The sequence below is a fragment of the Magnolia sinica genome, chromosome 13, assembly GCF_029962835.1.
Source record: "Magnolia sinica isolate HGM2019 chromosome 13, MsV1, whole genome shotgun sequence".
Classification (NCBI taxonomy): domain Eukaryota; kingdom Viridiplantae; phylum Streptophyta; class Magnoliopsida; order Magnoliales; family Magnoliaceae; genus Magnolia; species Magnolia sinica.
Genome location: NC_080585.1, coordinates 32,046,819 through 32,066,058, shown reverse-complemented (window position 1 = coordinate 32,066,058; position 19,240 = coordinate 32,046,819). Strand labels below are relative to the sequence as shown.

General features: G+C 39.2%; 1 protein-coding gene across 2 annotated transcripts in view; it reads right to left on the bottom strand.

Moving 5' to 3' along the window:
- The window catches only part of LOC131223473 (delta-1-pyrroline-5-carboxylate dehydrogenase 12A1, mitochondrial), a 91,581-nt gene that overhangs the window by 52,578 nt on the left and 19,763 nt on the right, over positions 1–19,240 (bottom strand). For both annotated transcript variants that reach the window (XM_058218901.1, XM_058218902.1), the window contains exons 3-6: positions 8,217–8,320; positions 7,903–7,970; positions 2,274–2,331; positions 1,996–2,109 (exon numbers count right to left, since the gene is read on the bottom strand). In XM_058218901.1, coding sequence (XP_058074884.1) covers positions 1,996–2,109; positions 2,274–2,331; positions 7,903–7,970; positions 8,217–8,320 — 344 coding nt within the window. The remainder of the gene's footprint in view (positions 1–1,995; positions 2,110–2,273; positions 2,332–7,902; positions 7,971–8,216; positions 8,321–19,240) is intronic.

Genomic DNA, 19,240 nt, shown 5'->3' with positions numbered 1-19,240 from the left:
AATCAGCAAACAGATGAGAGATTTGATGATTGATTAATGCTCGCTTAATAAAACAGAAGTAGCATCATCAGTTTACTGAGGCCTACATACATGCATCTCACTCAGGAAAACACGAGAAAACAGGTACATGGTCTAGAGATAGAGAGATTAATGGATATGAGGGTATCAATGTGATACAGACTGTTCTAAATTGTATCAAAATTTTCTGCAAGCATGAAAAGAAGTAGAAATTGATTCAGCTGCTGAGACAGGAAAGCGCTATTTCAAAATGTAAGTATAAACAGCTAGGAAGTGGGCCCAATACACCAGTCCAAAGCACAATTGGAAGTGGGAGTGGCACATGGTTAAAGGATCGTGCAATCAATTTCCATGCACTTTTCCTGATATTGTATTTTCTTTATTACAGTAACAGAGCAGGATGCCAACAGTTTCTGGTGTTCTCTTTGTGAGATTTGTTTGAAGAAAAGTAAGTTTTTGAGTGCAATAGTTGAAAATCAGATCCAAGAACTTTCTTCTTATTCTAATATCCACAGTTTGAGGTCCTGCATTTTAAAACAGATCTTAGGCAGATTAGATCCTGGAGCTTTCTAGACATCCAGAGTTTAAATCAAGCATCGTTCTGAGCACAGATCCACTTCAGAGTCCTAGAGGAATTAAATTCGCAATCAATTTTACAAATCAGATTCAGTAAACTTTATCATGTCTGTTTGGGCAATTTCATATCCACTTTCCGATTAAACGCGGTTTCAGATCTAGTGGAGTTTCAATTTCAATTGCTTACCTAGAACGAACTCATGAACACTTTCAGATCAAGCACCAGCCTCAACTCAGTAAATCTGATTTAACAATTCATTTCAAATCTATTATCAGATTTGAAAATCTCTGACGCAGCTTAAACACGAGATCATGGCATGGAAACTACAGTTTTCATTTGGAGAAAACAATTTCTGAGAAACATGAAACAAATATCATATACTTCCTATCTTTATGTCAGACGACAAGCACTCCTTTAATGTGCATATCATTCAAGACACATTGCTTCCCAATTCTTCCACAATAAATGAGCTTTTCTCACATTCTTGAATATTATATCAGATGACTGAAGTTTGGAACCCCCTTAGAAACCATTAGAAATTCCTGGCTCATATGTGATGCCAGAAGATAAGTATCTTACATATATGATCAGAAATTTGGCAGGTTCACCATTAAATGCAGCAAACAATTCATGGAGCGGGAGATGACAAACATACGAAACATCGAAGAGTCCTACAGATTAGAAGCAGAACAAGGAGTTATTTAAGAAGAAAAGGATGACAGAAGAGAAACTGACACACGCAGTCAAGTATCTCCAAGCATAAAGCATAAAAAAAAAAAAATCCTCAGCTAACAGATCGTAACAGAAAGATCTTCGAAGTTTCTCTAAGTTGCTGATAATGATTAGCTAAGCTTGTGTGGTAGTGATCATTACTTTAACTTGATTTAGGGATTTTCTTCTTGTGGCTATTTTCCCATTGGTAGGAGTTGCACAGGGAGCTCCACTCTTAATGGCATTATAATAACTTTTAGAGTAATAGCCGTAACATGAAACTATTGTGTTTTGGGAGTACACTCCAATGTGATGATGATCAGCTTTCACTATTGGTAACTCCAAAGACATCCAAAAAAGGAAGTATTTAGAAACAATTGAGGACAACATAGGTAAGATTTCCCTTTCCCCCCCACCCCCAATGTTTTCATTACAACCATAATTGAGGACAAAATATGTGGCATTCCCTCTTTTCAAAAACATTTTCATTATAAGCATGTGCAATGAAAATCCAGATTTGGAGAAATAAACCATTGGAGAAGCAATTGAATACAAATGTTCTGATCAAAAAGTTCAAGGAAGTCAAAATATTGGAAAATCTTAAGGTTGAAGCATAATGAAAAATAAGCTAAGACAATTCAAAATATTATATCCTGATTGTAAACGCTACCGAGGTAATAGACATGTACCTGGTCACCAGAGAAATTCTCTAGAAACTTCTGGGAAACAAAGACCTCAGCATATGCCTGCTGATAACTCTTGGGAGAAACCCTTTGTATTAATCTTGTGAAGAAATTTGAAACCTGAAAGTCATGCAAAATACCAAGCATTGCAGAGTTCAGATGTGAATAAAAAGCATTTACCATTAAATAAAAACATTTGAACATGCAACATGCCTACCACTGGCACGTATTCCCAGCTACCAATATCAGAATAAAAGAGAATCGTCTGTCATTTTTGTAGTTACCTCAGGAAGAGAAAGTTTATGAGCAGCCTTCGCAGATATGTCACCAAACATAATATACCTGCCAAATACAATTCACAATTAGTAATCCTGAATGTATATATTCTAACCAAACAACTGAAATGACACCAGCAAGTTAAACAATAGAAGCTCAAGTAAACTAGCATAGGATGCACTGTAATAATATATTTACCCCAACATGGATGTCTCCAATAACGGGAAAATTGGTTTGTCTATGAAGATACAAAACGTGTATATATGTATGCATGTGCGTCTATATGTATGTATGTCATCATCATCATCTAAGCCTTATCCCAATTAACTAGATCGGCTACATGAATCATGTTCCACCATCCCACTTTGTCAAGGGTCATACCTTTAATTAGACCATAGGTTATCAAGTTTTTTCTTAATATCTCCATCCACGTTCTTTTGAGCCTTCCCCTTACCCTTTTAGAGCCTTCAACTTGTACCAACCCACTCCTGACCGGCGAGATTCTTGGTCTCCGTTGCACATGACCAAACCATCCAAGTCTACTTTCCCTCATATTATTCCCTATTGTTGCCACTCCTAAATTCCCTAAAATGAATTGATTTCTACTTCTATCCTTCCTCATCTTGCCACTCATCCATCTCAACATCCTCATTTCAGCTACACTCATCCTATGATCATGTTGTTCCTTAACTACCCAACATTCTATCCCATAAAGCATTTCTAGCGTGTGTGTGTGTGTGTGCGCGTAAATAATAAACACAAGTATAATTCCAAACAACTAATATTTTAGATGTATCATCATGAATGTCTTGAAAGTAAAAGTAAAGTCTCCATCAAGCAATCATGAAAAAAGAAAATGAAAGAACAATGGTTAGTGGAGACTTGTCTATTTGAAAATCTAACTAATAAATAATAATCTCTAGTTCAATACTACTAGTCTTATTCTCCATTTTGAATTTGGGCATAGGTCTTGGATGTTCAATACTACGAGTCTTACTCTCCATTTTGATTTTGGGCATAGGTCTTGGATCTTGACCGGGAAGCTTGGGCTCGCCTTACGAGACTTCTTAGAGGTCATTGAAAGTGGATGATGTTGAGTATATCCATTGGGGTTCATTGATTCTTGCATGGACCAACATGGGATCCATTGGGTTTACCTAGGGACTTCTTTAGGGTTAGATTTGAATAGATCAGGGACTCATCAAGTAGTTTTACCGCTGAGCCCAACAATTGAAAGGTTTTAATTGACTTTAAAAAGGTTTTCAACCGTTAAAGTTCAAATGGCTCAAATCTGATGGTCCACCACTTGATCAACATGGGATTTGGATCTATAATGGATGGCTTGGATAGTGAAAGGATTGAATGATGAGTATATGCAAGTATGAGATGGATTACAGACTTCCTTCACAGTTGGGTACACCAAAGTTTGTGAGGTAGTGGAGCACCATACTTAATGCAGGGGCATTTTCACACCGGGCTCGAGTGGGGTAGCCCGTGGGATGCGAGGACACACTCGGGGTGGGTGACCCTTATGATTTGGGGCCCATGGGGGAGATTTCGTGTTCGAGACTCCTCACCGGGAGTGATTAATGTGCATTTCACACCAGGCTCGAGTGGGGTAGCCCGTGGGATGCGGGGACACACTCGGGGTGGGTGGCCCATGTGATTTAGGGCCCACGAAGGGGGTTCAGCCGAAGTCCGAACCCATGCGATGTGGGGCCTGGGCTATAAGATAAAGGGATTAATTCGTCATACTCTAACAGTTTGAGCTTTTAGAGCAAGTGGTTAATTGTCCTGCATCAATACTTTGAGTGTTCCCTTAAAACCCAAACACCTTATTTTAAATCCTATTGCAAAGAGGTAGTGTAGAACTTGGAGAGATAACTTGGACATCCCGCCTTTGGGCATCACCCTATGGGGAGAGAGAGAGAGAGAGAGAGAGAGAGAGAGAGAGAGAGAGTGTGTGTGTGCATGCTATCATCCCGTCTTCCCACCTACTTCTCTTGATCTCCATCACATGTGTGCGTGTGTGGTCCACCTTTGTGGACAGTTTGCATCCACCTTGGCTCCTACTAGAGGATTAGATGTGGTTCTCTCAGCTCCTTTGTCTGCAATAAATCAAGGAGAAACCTCCTCAGTTAGAGGATTAGCATTGGAATTTACATTGAGGAAAAAGCATCCCGCGATTCATCGCATAAGTAAGAGTTGAACCCTTAATCTTGGTATTTAATCTTTGCAAAAATCTGAGATTATCGCACATAGGGATTCCTAGGGAATCATATGATTGGATTATTATTTTTTTAAGGTTCACATTCCGGTACACATAGAACCCTATAATCCACCAACACCAATGATGATGAACTACCAAGCATGCTATAGAGAGAGCAAATAGATAAGCGTCAGATCTGTCCAAGGACCACACAATCGAGTCTCTCCCACCCAAGGTTGGGGAAAACCCATAAAGACACACCAATAGCTATGCAAATTCTTCTGCTTTGTCGTCCACAATATTCCTTTTGCATGGGGGATCACAAACCCCCACATTTTCCGAAAGAAGTGAAGCACCGGTCTATGGACACACCCAAATCTAGGGCAAGATTAGCAAGCCTCAAAAAGGCTTCCTCAATTTTCTTTCCGCAATCCACAAGTCCTCTCAAAATCGGATGCTCTTACTATCACCGCATGAGAACCAAATTCCATCCTCTAACCGATTTGGTTATTTTAGCAACTCTCCACATCCTAAGTCCTTGTACATCGATGACTCCTTACCCCCATCAATCACCTTCCTGAACTCCATATTTACCAACCATAACCTGCATCCATAATCTACCTTCCTCCATACCAAACCTCCAAACCCATTTTCCAAAAAATGTCGAATTCATAATCCGTTTCTTATTCTTGACCCTCCTTCCCTGTACGGCTTACCATGGGGTCGGCGTACACTAAGATGGAATAGACCCGCTAATATGCCCAATGTCCCCGCTGCAATATGATGAGAGGCTATTCCTCCCAGAACAAAAGGATTAAAACCTTCCGCGCCCCACGCATTGTTCTAAGTATCCCTATTATCGAAATATCCCCGATATTATCCTTATCTCCAACTTGGCGATACTGATAACAGTTGTAGTGATACCAATAACCCTAGTAGCATGAGAAATTTCAGGTATCAGCAATGTATCGCCAATATTTTCAATTGTGTAAATTCCAAGTATTTCTTGTATTGCCAATGTATCGATATCACCATTGTATCACCAATTTTTTCGACTGTGTAAATTCTAGGTGTTGCTTGTATCACAAGTGTACCAATGATATATCGCCAATATTTTGATAATATCATCAACACATCGATATCACCAAAAATTTGTTTATTAAAAAAAAAAAAGTTCCATTTCAATTTTTTTATGGGCACATGGTTGTATGCAATGGTCAATTTGTCTTTGATAATATTGATAATATCTCAATATTATCATTATCGCAACATGCGGGATATCAAGACCACAATCTTTCGTTTTCTTTCCTAGTTGTTGATGATTTCTTGGCGAAATATCATGTGTTGTCGATATTTTGAAATATCAATGGATGTTTGGATGGAAGGTTAGATGGAGATGGTTAGATGGGATAGATGAGATCGTTGGACCAATTTCTTATGATGGCACATGATTTTAGGCCCCCATTAAATGGAAACTTATTATGTATGCATTCTTTTTGCAATTTTTTTCCTAAATATGCAAATATGTGTATTTTAGCATCTCCTAAAGTTTCATTAAAAATTCCATCGTTTTTCCCATGTTTCCCCGCATTTCCAATTATTAGCGAGATCATCAACGATATTGATATTGTTTCCATATCCCGGGCCAACGAAACTTGTGGCAATACTGATACTTTAAACATTGCGGCTTACACACCTCATCTCATTTAAGAGGTGAAACTTTTCCTTTGCTTCTACCCCTACCATAGGAAATCCCTCCTCAACCTCTTTAGTCTGCACAAAACTTAACTCGGGCATTTGAAAAGAGAAATATAATAAAGATGAACATTGGATAAAGCGGCCTTGATAAGCGTGAGTCTCTCTCCAAGGATAGATGTCAACTTTTCCAATTGGAAAGCTTCCTTTCAACCCTTTCTATTACCTTATCCTACATATGCTTGGCGAACTTTCAAATGGACAATGGAAGCCCAAGACAAGTCGTTAGAAAACGAACCTACTCAGCACCTGACACCCTCGCTAGGTTCTCCACCTTCTCCTTGGACAAGCCCACTCTTAACATCTTAGTCTTGGCTACATTCACTTTTAGACTAGAGACCACTTCAAAGCATCTTACTAATTTTCTGATGTTGTCCACTGATTCAGTCTCAGCATCACCAAAGAGAATTATGTCGTCAACGAACTAAAGATGCAATATTTGAATGCCATATCTCCTCAGGAAGGTGCTAACATTAGACAATCTTAAGAAAAGGGCATTGGTGCTTCCCAATATTTACACGATGTGCATGAAAAACACGAAATCCATTAATCATCTTTTCATTCATTGCCCTTTCGATCAAAGAATGTGAGAAATGTTCCTTGCTCTCTTCAACGTCGCATGGGTAATGCTAGGGACAACTAAAGATCTTCTCTTGGCTTGGCATGGTGGATGGATTGGGAAACAAGGCAGGATAGTGTGCCTTTTGATCTTCATGGTGGTCCTATGAGCTATTCAGGGGAAAGTAATAGTCGGTATTTTTGAAATAAGAGTGGTCCAATGTTGGAGGTAGTCAGTAGGATTAAGTTTGAGATTGTGATGGGCCTCTGGCCAGAAGGTTATTGATATTTTTAATTTCTCCCTTTAGATAGGATTGTAGTTTTTTAAGCTACTTTTGGGGCTCTTTTTTAATAAAAAGTTCATTATTTAAATAATAAAAAAGGGAACTACTACTTACTAATTAGTTAACAATTATGGTTTCCTAATTCTTACTTTCCCTTGGCTAAAAATGCCTTCATTATCATCAGAATTCATGATAAAAGATTTGGCAAAAGTTACATGCTGGCTAATAACCTGATGCAACCCTCCTTTATCCAAGCTTGAGACCGACAATTAGAGCAAAAAACTCCCACAAGTGTTATTTAATAATGCCTTAAATCTTTAAAGAAATTGAATGTAATAGTGGATTGCATATACAAGAAGAAGGCACGTCAATAAGAATTAAGCAAGCCATCAGCAGTTGAAGATGATGTTGTGCATCATCCTACAACCACCTACCTCTCACAATAGTCCTTGTGAAAGGTAGATGCGGAAAGGCAACTTTCTATTTATTTATTATGGTTGCCAATTAATACGATACTGACTTCTATGGATTTTTTTTATTTTTATTTTTTAAAGGTAAACAGTACCAAGGATTGAACCCTGGATCACTCCATGCACTACGCAGTCTATGTCATCTCTACCAGCTAATCCAATGAGCAGGAGACCAACTTTTATGGAAGATTGACATAAGTTATAAACAAAGTTGTTTTTCTATATCCTTTAGCTAATAATCACCTATTTTGTTGCATACAATGAAGCAAGCTTCTCTTCTTCTTTTTTCTTTTTCTCTTTTTTTTCTCTTTTTTGTTTGTGTGTACAAAGCACATAAATTTTAAGATTAAGAAAAATCAACCTCTCTTGAGCCCTAAGTGGGTTGTGAAGGCCATATTTTGGACACTTGGACAAGCTCTCCACATATGGCTGCATACAAAAGCATGCCAAGCAAAGTGAGAGAAAGTTCTAGGAGTAAAAAAGAAAAAATCAAAGAAGTGAGATTTATAGCTCTAACTTTAGAATTTTAAAGGAAAAAACAAATGAAGAACTAAGGCATGAATGCAGGCTACCATATAATAGATGCAATGAATCCAGGTGGGAACTCTTTTTCTCAACCAGAAAAAAAAAAGGTGTATGAGAGATATAAAATCAATGGAAACATAAGTTACATACCTTTAGCCCTGTCTCAAGCACATCAGCAACTTTAATAAAAAGCTCACCATTTAAAGGATCTAGAATCGTACTCCAACTTGATGATCCCTTCCAATGACCCTGCACTGAACAGACACACCATTTAATGTATAATGTCTATTGGTAAAAATAGTAAAAGAACAAAGAATTTGTACAGATTATGTAGTGTACTGTGTATATTGTGTAGTCATGCAGAGTGCCATATTCCTCTTTTTTTAGTCAACCCCCCTCCTCTCTCTCCCTTTCTCCTATAACTCCCCTTTCCTCTACTCTATTTCAACTTGGTATCAGAGCATTGATATCTGCTGATTGAAGATCAAGTTGGCTGGACCCATTACTGACATCATATAGCCGTACAGCTGATGTGAACACCACATGGCCAGAGGGTCTGCTTAGGGGGGGAAACTGCATATTTGAAGAGAACATGATTTTAGAAGATTTATGATAATTTTTTGGAGAATTTTAGGTTAGTATGTTGTTGAGCTTTTAAAGATCTAAGAAATTTTTAGTATGTTGTTGAAAGAAATTCGAGTTCATACAGTTTTATGGCAATTTTGTTTAGGTTGTTTCCAGCATCTATTGGATGCATCTAAAGATCCCCAATATCTAGAAACTTGAATCATCAAGATCCCTTGGGATTTGATTCCTGGTTTGAAGTAGTTTTTTTTTTTTTTTTACATGTTGAGGCGATCATATGATGATCTGTGGGATACTTGCATGGTACACAGTGGTGTTGAGGGTAGTACGCAGTTGATCAGGTAGAGATCTAGGGTGTACTAGATCTAAAATTTTGAATTTGTGAGGTCACCTAGTCATTTTGTGACAATCTTTTGCAATGGAAAGGAATAGTAGTTCAAATGATTTTGCACCTTCTGGTGTAAATGCTTACCAAAGTGTTTTATCAAGCTCAAGGGAATCTCAATCTCCAGGTTTGTGGAGCATCGAGATTTACAAACCACTACTTATTAAGGTTTGGTGGAGAGAATTATTTAGACTGATCCAAGTCGGCAGAGACGTTTATTGGCGGGAGAAGGAAAATGGGGTATTTGGATGGTAATGTCAAGCCAAAGGCTGATGATCCTTCTCAACTTGACAGGGAAGCAGATATTATGAAAGTTCCGTAATAGTTGCTTTCTATTAAGCCTGAAATTAGTAAGACGTTCATGTATTGTGAGATTGCAAAGGATATTTGTGACTCTATTGCTGCCTCTTCTTCTCATAAGAGAGATGTTACTCAGATATTCCAATTGACCAGAGAGATTGCTCAGTTTTGGCAAGGCGATAAATCTATGGGGGATTATTAAACTATGTTTCGTGCAATGTGGCTTGAGTTATTATCGACCCATGAGACCATATTGTGATAAAGAACATAGAGCTAAGATATATTTGATCGTCTAGCGGGTCCTAATACATAATATGAAACAATTTGTAACCAGCCAGATCCTTACTCGAGGGCCTCTTTTATCCTTAGGGACAGTTTATTCATTGCTTCAATGTGAATAAAGCTGTCAGAAAGTCATGCTGGCTGTAGATACTAGACCTGAACAATCTACTCTTGTTGGGTCATGTGGTTGGAGTGTTGGAGGAAGACATGATATTGGTAAGATTCCAGGGGCAACATGATTGTGGTGGTCAGTCCAGTGGATTTGCTGGTCATAGTGACGCCCCTAGCGATGGTGCATGTGGTCATGGTAGTGGTGTGACCAATGACAGATAAATTTTGTACTCAGTGGATGGACACATCCTACAAGGGAGACATGCTCGGATCTTATTGGCTGTGCCTAATGAAAGTATACATCTGCTGAAGGAAAAGGAGTTTGTCCTGATCGATTCGCATGATATGTCTAATGTTTTCCTCTGGTGCTTCCAAAAGGACCAATTTCAATATCTTGTATCAATAATTCATGAGTGGAGAGATTCAGAAGGATGTCTCCCATAAAATTCAAGTTGGGTAAAAAATGGACATGTGCCTCTAGAGTTTTTATGTGATTGCCACGTACAAATCAAACTAAAGGGGAACTAGGATGGCTATAAGACCAACCATGCTTTATGGTACAGAATGTTGGGCAGTTAAGGAACATCCAAATCCATATGATGAGTGTAGCTGACATGAAGATGTTAAGATGGATGAGTGGCAAGACAAGGATAGAAATAAAAATGAATGCATTTAAGGGTATTTAGGAGTAGACCAATATGTAATAAGATGAGGGAAAGTAAACTTAGATGGTTTGGTCATGTGCAATGAAGACCAAGAAATGTGCCGATTAGGAGTGAGTTGGTGCAAGTTCAAGGCTCAAAAAGGGCAAGGGGAAGGCCCAAAGGATGTGGGTGGAGGTAGTAAGAAAAGACTTGATCACCTTCGGTCTAACTAAAGTTTTGACCCTTGATAGATTGGAATTGCAGAATAGGATTCAGATAGCCTACCCAATTAGTTTGGATAAGGCTTAGATGATGATGGAGATGATTTCAAAGATTGCTCTGTTATTTCTGTCCTTGAAGGTGGTTTTTCTTCTGTGTGCCCTGTGTCTAACTAGTCAGGTATATGTACATCTATCCATCTAGTGTCTACATCATCCACAACTCCATCTTAGATATATTCTGGCATTTTCCATCATATGACTGATAAGAACTGTGAGTATTCTTCCTATTCATTAACATCTAATACTGGTCGAGTGAAAATTGACGATGGGTGTTTTGGTGAGGGAACAGGCACTATACATGTATCTCCATGTTGTCATTGTCTTTTCGTTCTTTATGACCCAAATTTGTCAGTAAATCTATTTCTGTAAGCAGTCTTACCGAGTCTCTCAATTGTAGTGTAACCTTTGTTCCCTTCTCATTATGTGTTTCAGGCTTTGAAGACTAAGACCAATGATTGGGGTAGCCATGAGAATGCTGGTCTCTACTCTCTACTTGTTCCATCTTTGGATAGTGTCAGATTTGCATTTCAATCTTCCCATGGTGATGGTTTGTATAACAATCGAGTCATGTCTTTGGCATTGTCAAGTTAGGGCACGCACTTCCTTTTTCTACCTCAAGTAATGTGAATGAAATTCAATCTGAGTCAGGTTAGTTAAGCAAACAGTGTAGAAACTGTTACTTCACTAGTTCAATCTGATGTGTGAGGGTTATCCTCAATTGTGCCTTTATATGGCTTTACGTACTCTGTGTCCTTTATCGATGATTGCACACGAAATACATGAATCTATCTTATGAAATATGAAGATGAAGTCTTCTCCATCTTTCATATCTTTCCTACAATGGTTTTCAATCAGTTTGATGCAAACAATAAAGTTGTGCTTTGAGAATGGTGGGATGTATATATACTACATATATACACACACACACACACACACACATATATGTATATATATGTATATACATGTGTATATATATATATATATATATATAATGAGAGTAGTATTTGGAAAATTTTACCCGTGCAATTAGTTTATGTGAGGTAGAGACCTTTGAATATCGAAGGACATGGGAAGACATTTTAAACGAAGTCGGGGGGTAATTTTGGGAATTAAAAACTGTGGCAGTTGTCCAACGTACGGTTCATATTTCACCCACAAAAAGCTTGCAAACAGTGTAGTTATTACCCAACAGCAGTGTTTAGTCAATTTTAGCCTTGCAATTAGTAATTCGAAGGGGCGTGGAAAAAGCTTTTCGGTAGGGCATTTTGACGTTTCAAATCCTTCCTGCAATTAGCTTGCACCCACCTCTCCTTTGTGTGTAGCCCGCACGAAGCATGTATTATTAGAGAGCCCACGCGACAAAGGCTCTATGGAGCTAAACATGATGAGTACGTGACCATCGCTCCATAAACCTATTGCATCATCTCATATGTTAGGAAAACCAACCCCCCAACTTGTCCCTCAACCTTTATCCCCTTCTCTCTACAGATCTCCACGATCTCTCCCCCTTCCTTTTAATGGGGACATCACGCGCACACGCACGCCCACTACGCGCATACGCAAGGAGGAGGGCCCTACTATCGATCTGGATTGATGACAACGTCCAGGGAGGGCCTCCTAGTTAGAGGATTACGTTTTGGTTCGTTGGAGTGGACCCGATAGTCATGTGAATCCTACCATAGGTTCTCATGATCATGGCCTACCATTCTAATTAATCTAGTACTTTGGGTTTTGCTTATTATTGTTATTAGGAGTATCATGGATGGTATAGATTGCTTTGGTTAGTTGTTATTTTTTATTACTTCATCGCCAAGTAATAGGTTACGCACATGGCACGAGGTTTGGGGTATAGGGTTTTATTATAAATAGGCACCCCTTGTAGTCTTTTTCATTCAATGAAGATTAATAAAATTGTAGCGTTTTTCTGCTCCTCTAAATTTCTGAGTTGTAGAGATTCAATTGGGTGCGAAACTCTCCCTTCCTCGAAGGGCTGACTATCATGGTGCGAAGCCACACCTATCCCAATTCGCCCCCACTTTCTTCTATCCATATTTCTCTTATCCTACAATCATTTACGCTTCAAATCCATCCTCCATTGCAGCCGTTTTTTCTCTCTGCACAAGATTTCTAGAATCTGGCCCTGCAGGAAGGCTGAAACTTCGATGGAGCACCACACACAAACCGTGCATCAGATCGAGCTGAGATTTGAGGGTTTTAGAGTCCATCCCTGTCCAACCAGGGCCAAGGTGGCCTTTTTCTGAATAGTAGGCCCCACACACATGGGGCCATGATCACATGCACGTGCGTCTGGGCCATTGCTGTTGTCCATACGTGCGGTACTTCTCTAGTTCGTCTCTCCTCTCTTTCACCCAAAACCCCTAAACTTAACCCTAAATTACTCAAATCTCCAAGTTTATGCCCTTTCTTCAACCTTAGGATTCCCCGAATTGAAATTTTTAAATCCCTTGGATTGGGGGAATTATTTTTGTGCATGTGTGGATGAATTTACCCTCCTTTGATTCTTGTTTGGTCTATAATTTTGGTTGATCCGGCCCTAGCATGTGTAGGCCTGGACCCGCATAAGATTCCCCTTGATTGAGTGTTTGAACTTTTGTGTGGGATGTGGAATTTTGTGTAATTATTTCTGAACTAGTGTAATCTAAAGCCTGAAATCTTGCACATCATACTTAAATTTCATGTCCTGCATCAAATTTGGTATCAGAGAACAAGGTTTTTATAAGGGAATGCATTGCATGTTTAGGGTTTAGTTTATTTGTGTCCATTATGCATTAAGTATCATCATATAGAGTTGTTTAGAGGTCCATAATTTCTGATATAGGCTGCTGAATTTTCTGCTATCAGAAAATCCGCATAGTTCTTTGCTGGATTTTCTGTTAACAGATTTTTTTGATAGATAGGTTGCTAGAAATTGAGTAGTATTGTGTCGTTTTCTCCACATAGTCCTATAGGAGCATTTAGTCCTATCTAGGTGCATATAGTCGTAGTAGAAGGTCCTCAGATTGAGTTAGTAGTTGTATGCCCACACGTACGGGTCATAGTTTTGGCTTGTACCCTACACTAAACATGAAGCAATTACAAGAGTCAATGAACAAGCTGACCTAGTAGTTTGAGTCTTTGGGTAGGCACTTGGAACAACGTATGGACCAATGCTTTGAGCAGCTTAATATGCGCATTACCCAACTAGAGACCTCCGCCAAGGCAAACCCCACCATTGGGGAAGATGCTCAATCTCAGGCAAGTGGTCAGGAGGATAGACCAAAGAAAGGAGGTCAAGGAATCGGTTATGGGCGCGCACCCATGCACTCACCCCGTAAGGTACATCAAAATCACTATAACCTCGATGCGCAACTTCTCAAAGGAGTTAGAGTAGATGCCCCTACGTTTGATGACCACTTGGACCCTAAAGTTTTTCAAGATTGGTTGGCAGACATAGACCACCTTTTTTTAGTGGTATGACATGTATGGCCTTGTGGCTAGAGAGAGTGCAGAGGCTAGTGTAAAGTTACCCATTGAGGCCATTCCGGTAGTGGATGAGTTTTGTGATATCTTTCTTGATGATCTACCGGATGAGTTTCCCCCTATGAGGGATATATAGCACACCAGGACATGAGACACAGTACTACCTATAGCCGAGTTTGCATTTAATAGTTCTGTCAATAGTTCCGCAGGTTTAAGTCCTTTTGAAGTCGTTACTGGTTATAAACTTAGGAAACTTATTGATCTTGTCCCTATGTCACTGTCCCATAAACCGTCAAAGTCTGCAGTCTTTTGCGCATCACATTCATTCATGGCATGAAGAAATCAGGCAGAAGATCATGAATAATAATGAACATTACTCACTTTCTGCAGACCAACATAAACGTTTCAAGGAATTCAATGTAAAGGACTCTGTGATGATCCGAATCAGGCCAGAGCGGTACCCTCAGGGAGTCGTTCGTAAATTACACGCACGTAGCGCTGGACCATTCAAAATTATAAAACGAAACATTCTCAACGCTTATGTGGTAAATCTGCCACCTTCCATGGGAATTAGTTCCAAATTCAATGTGGATGATCTAGTTGCATTTCAGGGGACCACTGATACATTGTTCAACTTGTCACTTAACCATCCTGGTTCCCCAAACCTTTCCCTTAATCCACAACCCCCTCTCGACCCACTTCCCAGCCTCTACTTCTCATACCTACCCTTCCCACACCCAAAGAAGAGATAGAGGATATTCTGTACCATCAGATAATATCCATGTCGAACGGCGGGTTTCAGAAGTTTTGGTTAAGTGGAAGTCACGCTCGGCTTCAGACAGTACGTGGTTCGCTGAGGATGAGCTTTAGAGACTTAATCCTTACGTCTCGGAGAAAGAGTTTCGTTTCGCCAGTGGCGAAACTTTCGCAGTCAAGGAGAATTGATGGGGACATCACGAGCACACGCATGCCCCCCTACGCACATACGCAAGGAGGAGGGCCCCACCATCGATCTAGATCGATGACGACGTCCAGGGAGGGCCTCCTAGTTAGAGGACTGCATTTTGGTTCGTTGGAGTGGACCCGATAGTCATGTGAATCCCACCATGGGGACTCATGATCGTGGCCACTATTCTAATTAATCTAGTACTTTGGGTTTTGCTTATTATTGTTATTAGAAGTATCATGAACGGTTTAGATTGCTTTGATTAGTTGTTATTTTTTATTACTTCGTCGCCAAGTAATAGGTTGCGCACATGGCGCGAATTTTGGGGTATAGGGTTTTATTATAAATAGGCACCCCTTGTAGTCTTTTTCATTCAATGAAGATTAATAAAATTGTTGCGTTTTTCTACTCCTCTAAATTTCTAAGTTGTGGAGATTCAATTGGGTACGAAACCCTCCCTTCCTCGAAAGGCTGACTACCGCGGTGTGAAGCTACATCTATCCTAATTCGCCCTCACCTTCTTCCATCCATATTTCTCCTACAATCATTTATGCTTCAAATCCATCCTCTATTGCAGCCGTTTTTTCTCTCTACAGCAAATTTCCAGAATCTAGCCCTGCAAGAGCGCTGAAACTTCAGCGGAGCACCACGCACAAACCGTACATCGGATCGTGCTGAGATTTGGGGGTTTTGGAGTCCATCCCTGGCTGACCAACGCCAAGGTGGCCCTTTTCTGAATAGTGGGCCCCACACGTGCAGCCGTGATGATACGCACGTGCGTCTGGGTCATTGCTGTTGTTCATACGTGCGATACTTCTCTGGTTCATCTCTCCTCTCTTTCACTCCTCTTTCACCCAAAATTCCTAAACCTAACCCTAAATTACTCGAATCCCCAATTTTATGCCCTTTCTTCAACCTTAGGGTTTCCCGAATTGAAATTTATGAATCCCTTGGATTGGGGGAATTATTTCTGTGCATGTGTGGATGAATTTACCCTCCTTTAATTCTTGTTTGGTCTATAATTTTGATTGATCCAGCCCTAGCATGTGTAGGCCTGGACCCGCATAAGATTCCCCTTGATTGAGTGTTTGAACTTTTGTGTGAGATGTGGAATTTTGTGTGTAATTGTTTCTGAACTAGTGTGGTCTAAAGCCTGAAATCTTGCACATCATACTTGAATTTCATGTCCTGCATCACCTTTCCACATGCACTATGCCCAGTGTTCAAAGTATTAGTACCGCTACAAGTTTCACAAGCTCAGGATACCAAAACATTATCAATATCAACAATAATATCATTGACAACCGAAAATATGGGGAAACATACATAGGGAAAATGGTGATATTTTTCAATGAAACTTCAGGAGATACTAAAATACACATATTTACATATTTAGCAATAAAAAATTACAAAAAGAATGCATACATAATAAGTTTCCATTTAATGGGGGCTTAAAAGCATGTGTTGTTGTAAGAAATCAGTCCAACCATCCCATCCATCCCATCTATCCATCCAACCATCCAACCTTCCATCCAAACAACCATCGATATTTCAGAATATCAACAACACAATATTTTGCAGAGAAATCACCAACAACTAGAAAGGAAACAAGAGATTGTGGTCTTGATGTCGCTCATGTTGCAGTAATGATAATATTGTCGACAAATTAAACATTGCATACAACCATGCGCCCATAAAAAAAAAAAAATTTGAAATGACAAATTTTTTAATAAATAGATTTTGGCAATATCGATACAATGGCGATAATATAAAAATATTGCCGACACACTGGCAATACAAGCAATATTGTCGAAAATACTGGCAATATTGATATATTGGCAATACAAGCAACATCGGGAATTTACACAGTGAAAAATATTGGCGATAAATTACCAATATCTGGAATTTCTGATACTACCAATGTTATCGGTATTGCTACCAATGTTAATGGTATCGGCAAGTTGGAGATACGAATAATATCGGGGATACGTCAAACAATGGTTGTGCCATACCCATCTTATCTTCAAAGATTTTCTATCTTATTTTTTGAACAATGGTATTAGATTTTAAAACACTTGTTAATATATTCCCCAAGGTATTCTGTAACGATAACGGCAGCCATAACAACCACCACTATTACCTTTACAGTTGTTACGACCCCCATAACGGCCTTTATGGTCTCTTTTTTTATTGGAAAAAAAATCCCAAAAAAACTTTATTTGCCCTGTAACATTGAGGAAAAAAAAATCTGAAAACTTATATCTTCCCTGTAACAGACCATTACAGCACTGTTACAGCCTTTAGAGGGGGCATAACGGGTCGTCAATGGTGGTCACAATTCATTTTTTTTCATAACAATTGTTATGGCCATTACGACCTTATCACGTGTAACGGTTACCACCGTCACCTTTATGTAATGGCCTTTACGGCACACCATGATACTCCCCAACAAAATTGTGCTACTGAAACAAAGAACATACACGTCCTTAATGTAGCATGTTCTCTTCTTATTGAGATGAATGTTCCTATATGTTCTTGGCAGATTCAACTCTAACTGGAACATACTTGATAAACTATATTCCTTCAAGAGTCGTAGGTGGGGAAACACCAATTCAAATGTTTCAAACTACCAAGTCCTTGTTTCCAATCCCTTCGAAAGTGTTTGGTTGTGTGGCCTTTGTCCCTATTCCTAACATTCATTGTCATAAATTAGATGCCAAAGCAATCAAATGCATATTCCTTGGGTACACTAGTTCCAAAATGGCTACATATGTTATAGCCTAGGTGCTCATGGCAAACACTTTATCTTTATGGATGTGACCTTTTTAAAGAGTATATATATTCTATTTTACTCCTCTGAAAGTGAATGTCTCATAAATCCTTCGATTCAAGGGGAGTCTTCTTCTAGTGATAGGGTAACTCTTCCTATCCTTGATTCTCTCATTCAAACTTCTCGTAATGATTCTTAACATTTCTCCTTGTTTGTTAGCTCCTTACCTCCTCACCAGTTCAAAATTCAGAAAACATATGTTCAATGCAAGAACAGGGAGATGAGACCATATGTAGGAGAAATTATCACATGTAATGTGACTGCATAGTAAGTTACCATGTTGGTGACTCATGTAGCACTCACATGGTGTATGTCATCCAACCCATCCAACAAATGTATCTCCCATAAAGAACCCCCAGCATAAAATATCAGGTCTATCCAATCATAAGGTAGGCTACACCATAGAAAACAATGGACAACCGCCCACAAACCTCCAAATTTAAACTCATGCTTTCTTTATAGACAAGCTGGGATTGAACTAGAGACTTGAATGTTGAAACCAAAGTATGCAAGCCACGCTTGTTACCATCATGATATGGCTTTAATGGTCGTTGCAAACTGTTAGGGGACCGCAAAAGAAAACCCCAAATTCGAATCGAACAAGCGAAAGATAAATGCAAACAAAGCATGTACAAGAACACACGATTTTATGTGGAAAAAAACATGTCACAAAGCGACAACGATCCACTATAAAAATGAATTACAAGAGATTAGATGAACTTACAGATGCAAGAACCCTTCTCAAAACCCTAGCCTCTCTCTAGAATAAGCCCTTTGATATCCTAATCTTGTTTTACACCCCAATATATTGTGTTACACCCGGAATAGGAAACAAATCGTGGAATTACACAATCGCGCACATCGTCGATCTAAGCATCAATCGATTGGCATCGGTCGAGCAACCATCAATCGATGAATCAAACATGCCAAAAAACGTCCAAAGATTTACCATGAATTTTTTGAATTATCTCGATCGATCAACCCTCCAAGTTCAATCAATCAAACCTGTACAAAACTGTCCAGAGACCAATCTGTTTAATCCAAGGTTAACTTTATTAATCGATCGGTCTGGTCAATCAATCGAACCCCTGTTTATGTATAGATTGAAGACATCCAGATAACAATCTCCATCATGGCTTCAATCATCATAAACCACAACTCCAAGCTCCATCTCTAATTGTCTCCATCATTGTTTCATCAATCGTCATTTCTCGTGCGCACTCCGTCTCCATCAAACATTTGCCAAGCCCAGAGAAGTCGAACTGAATTTGAAATTCTCTACGAGAACTACCTTTGTAAGCATATTCGTCAGATTCACGCTCATATGGAT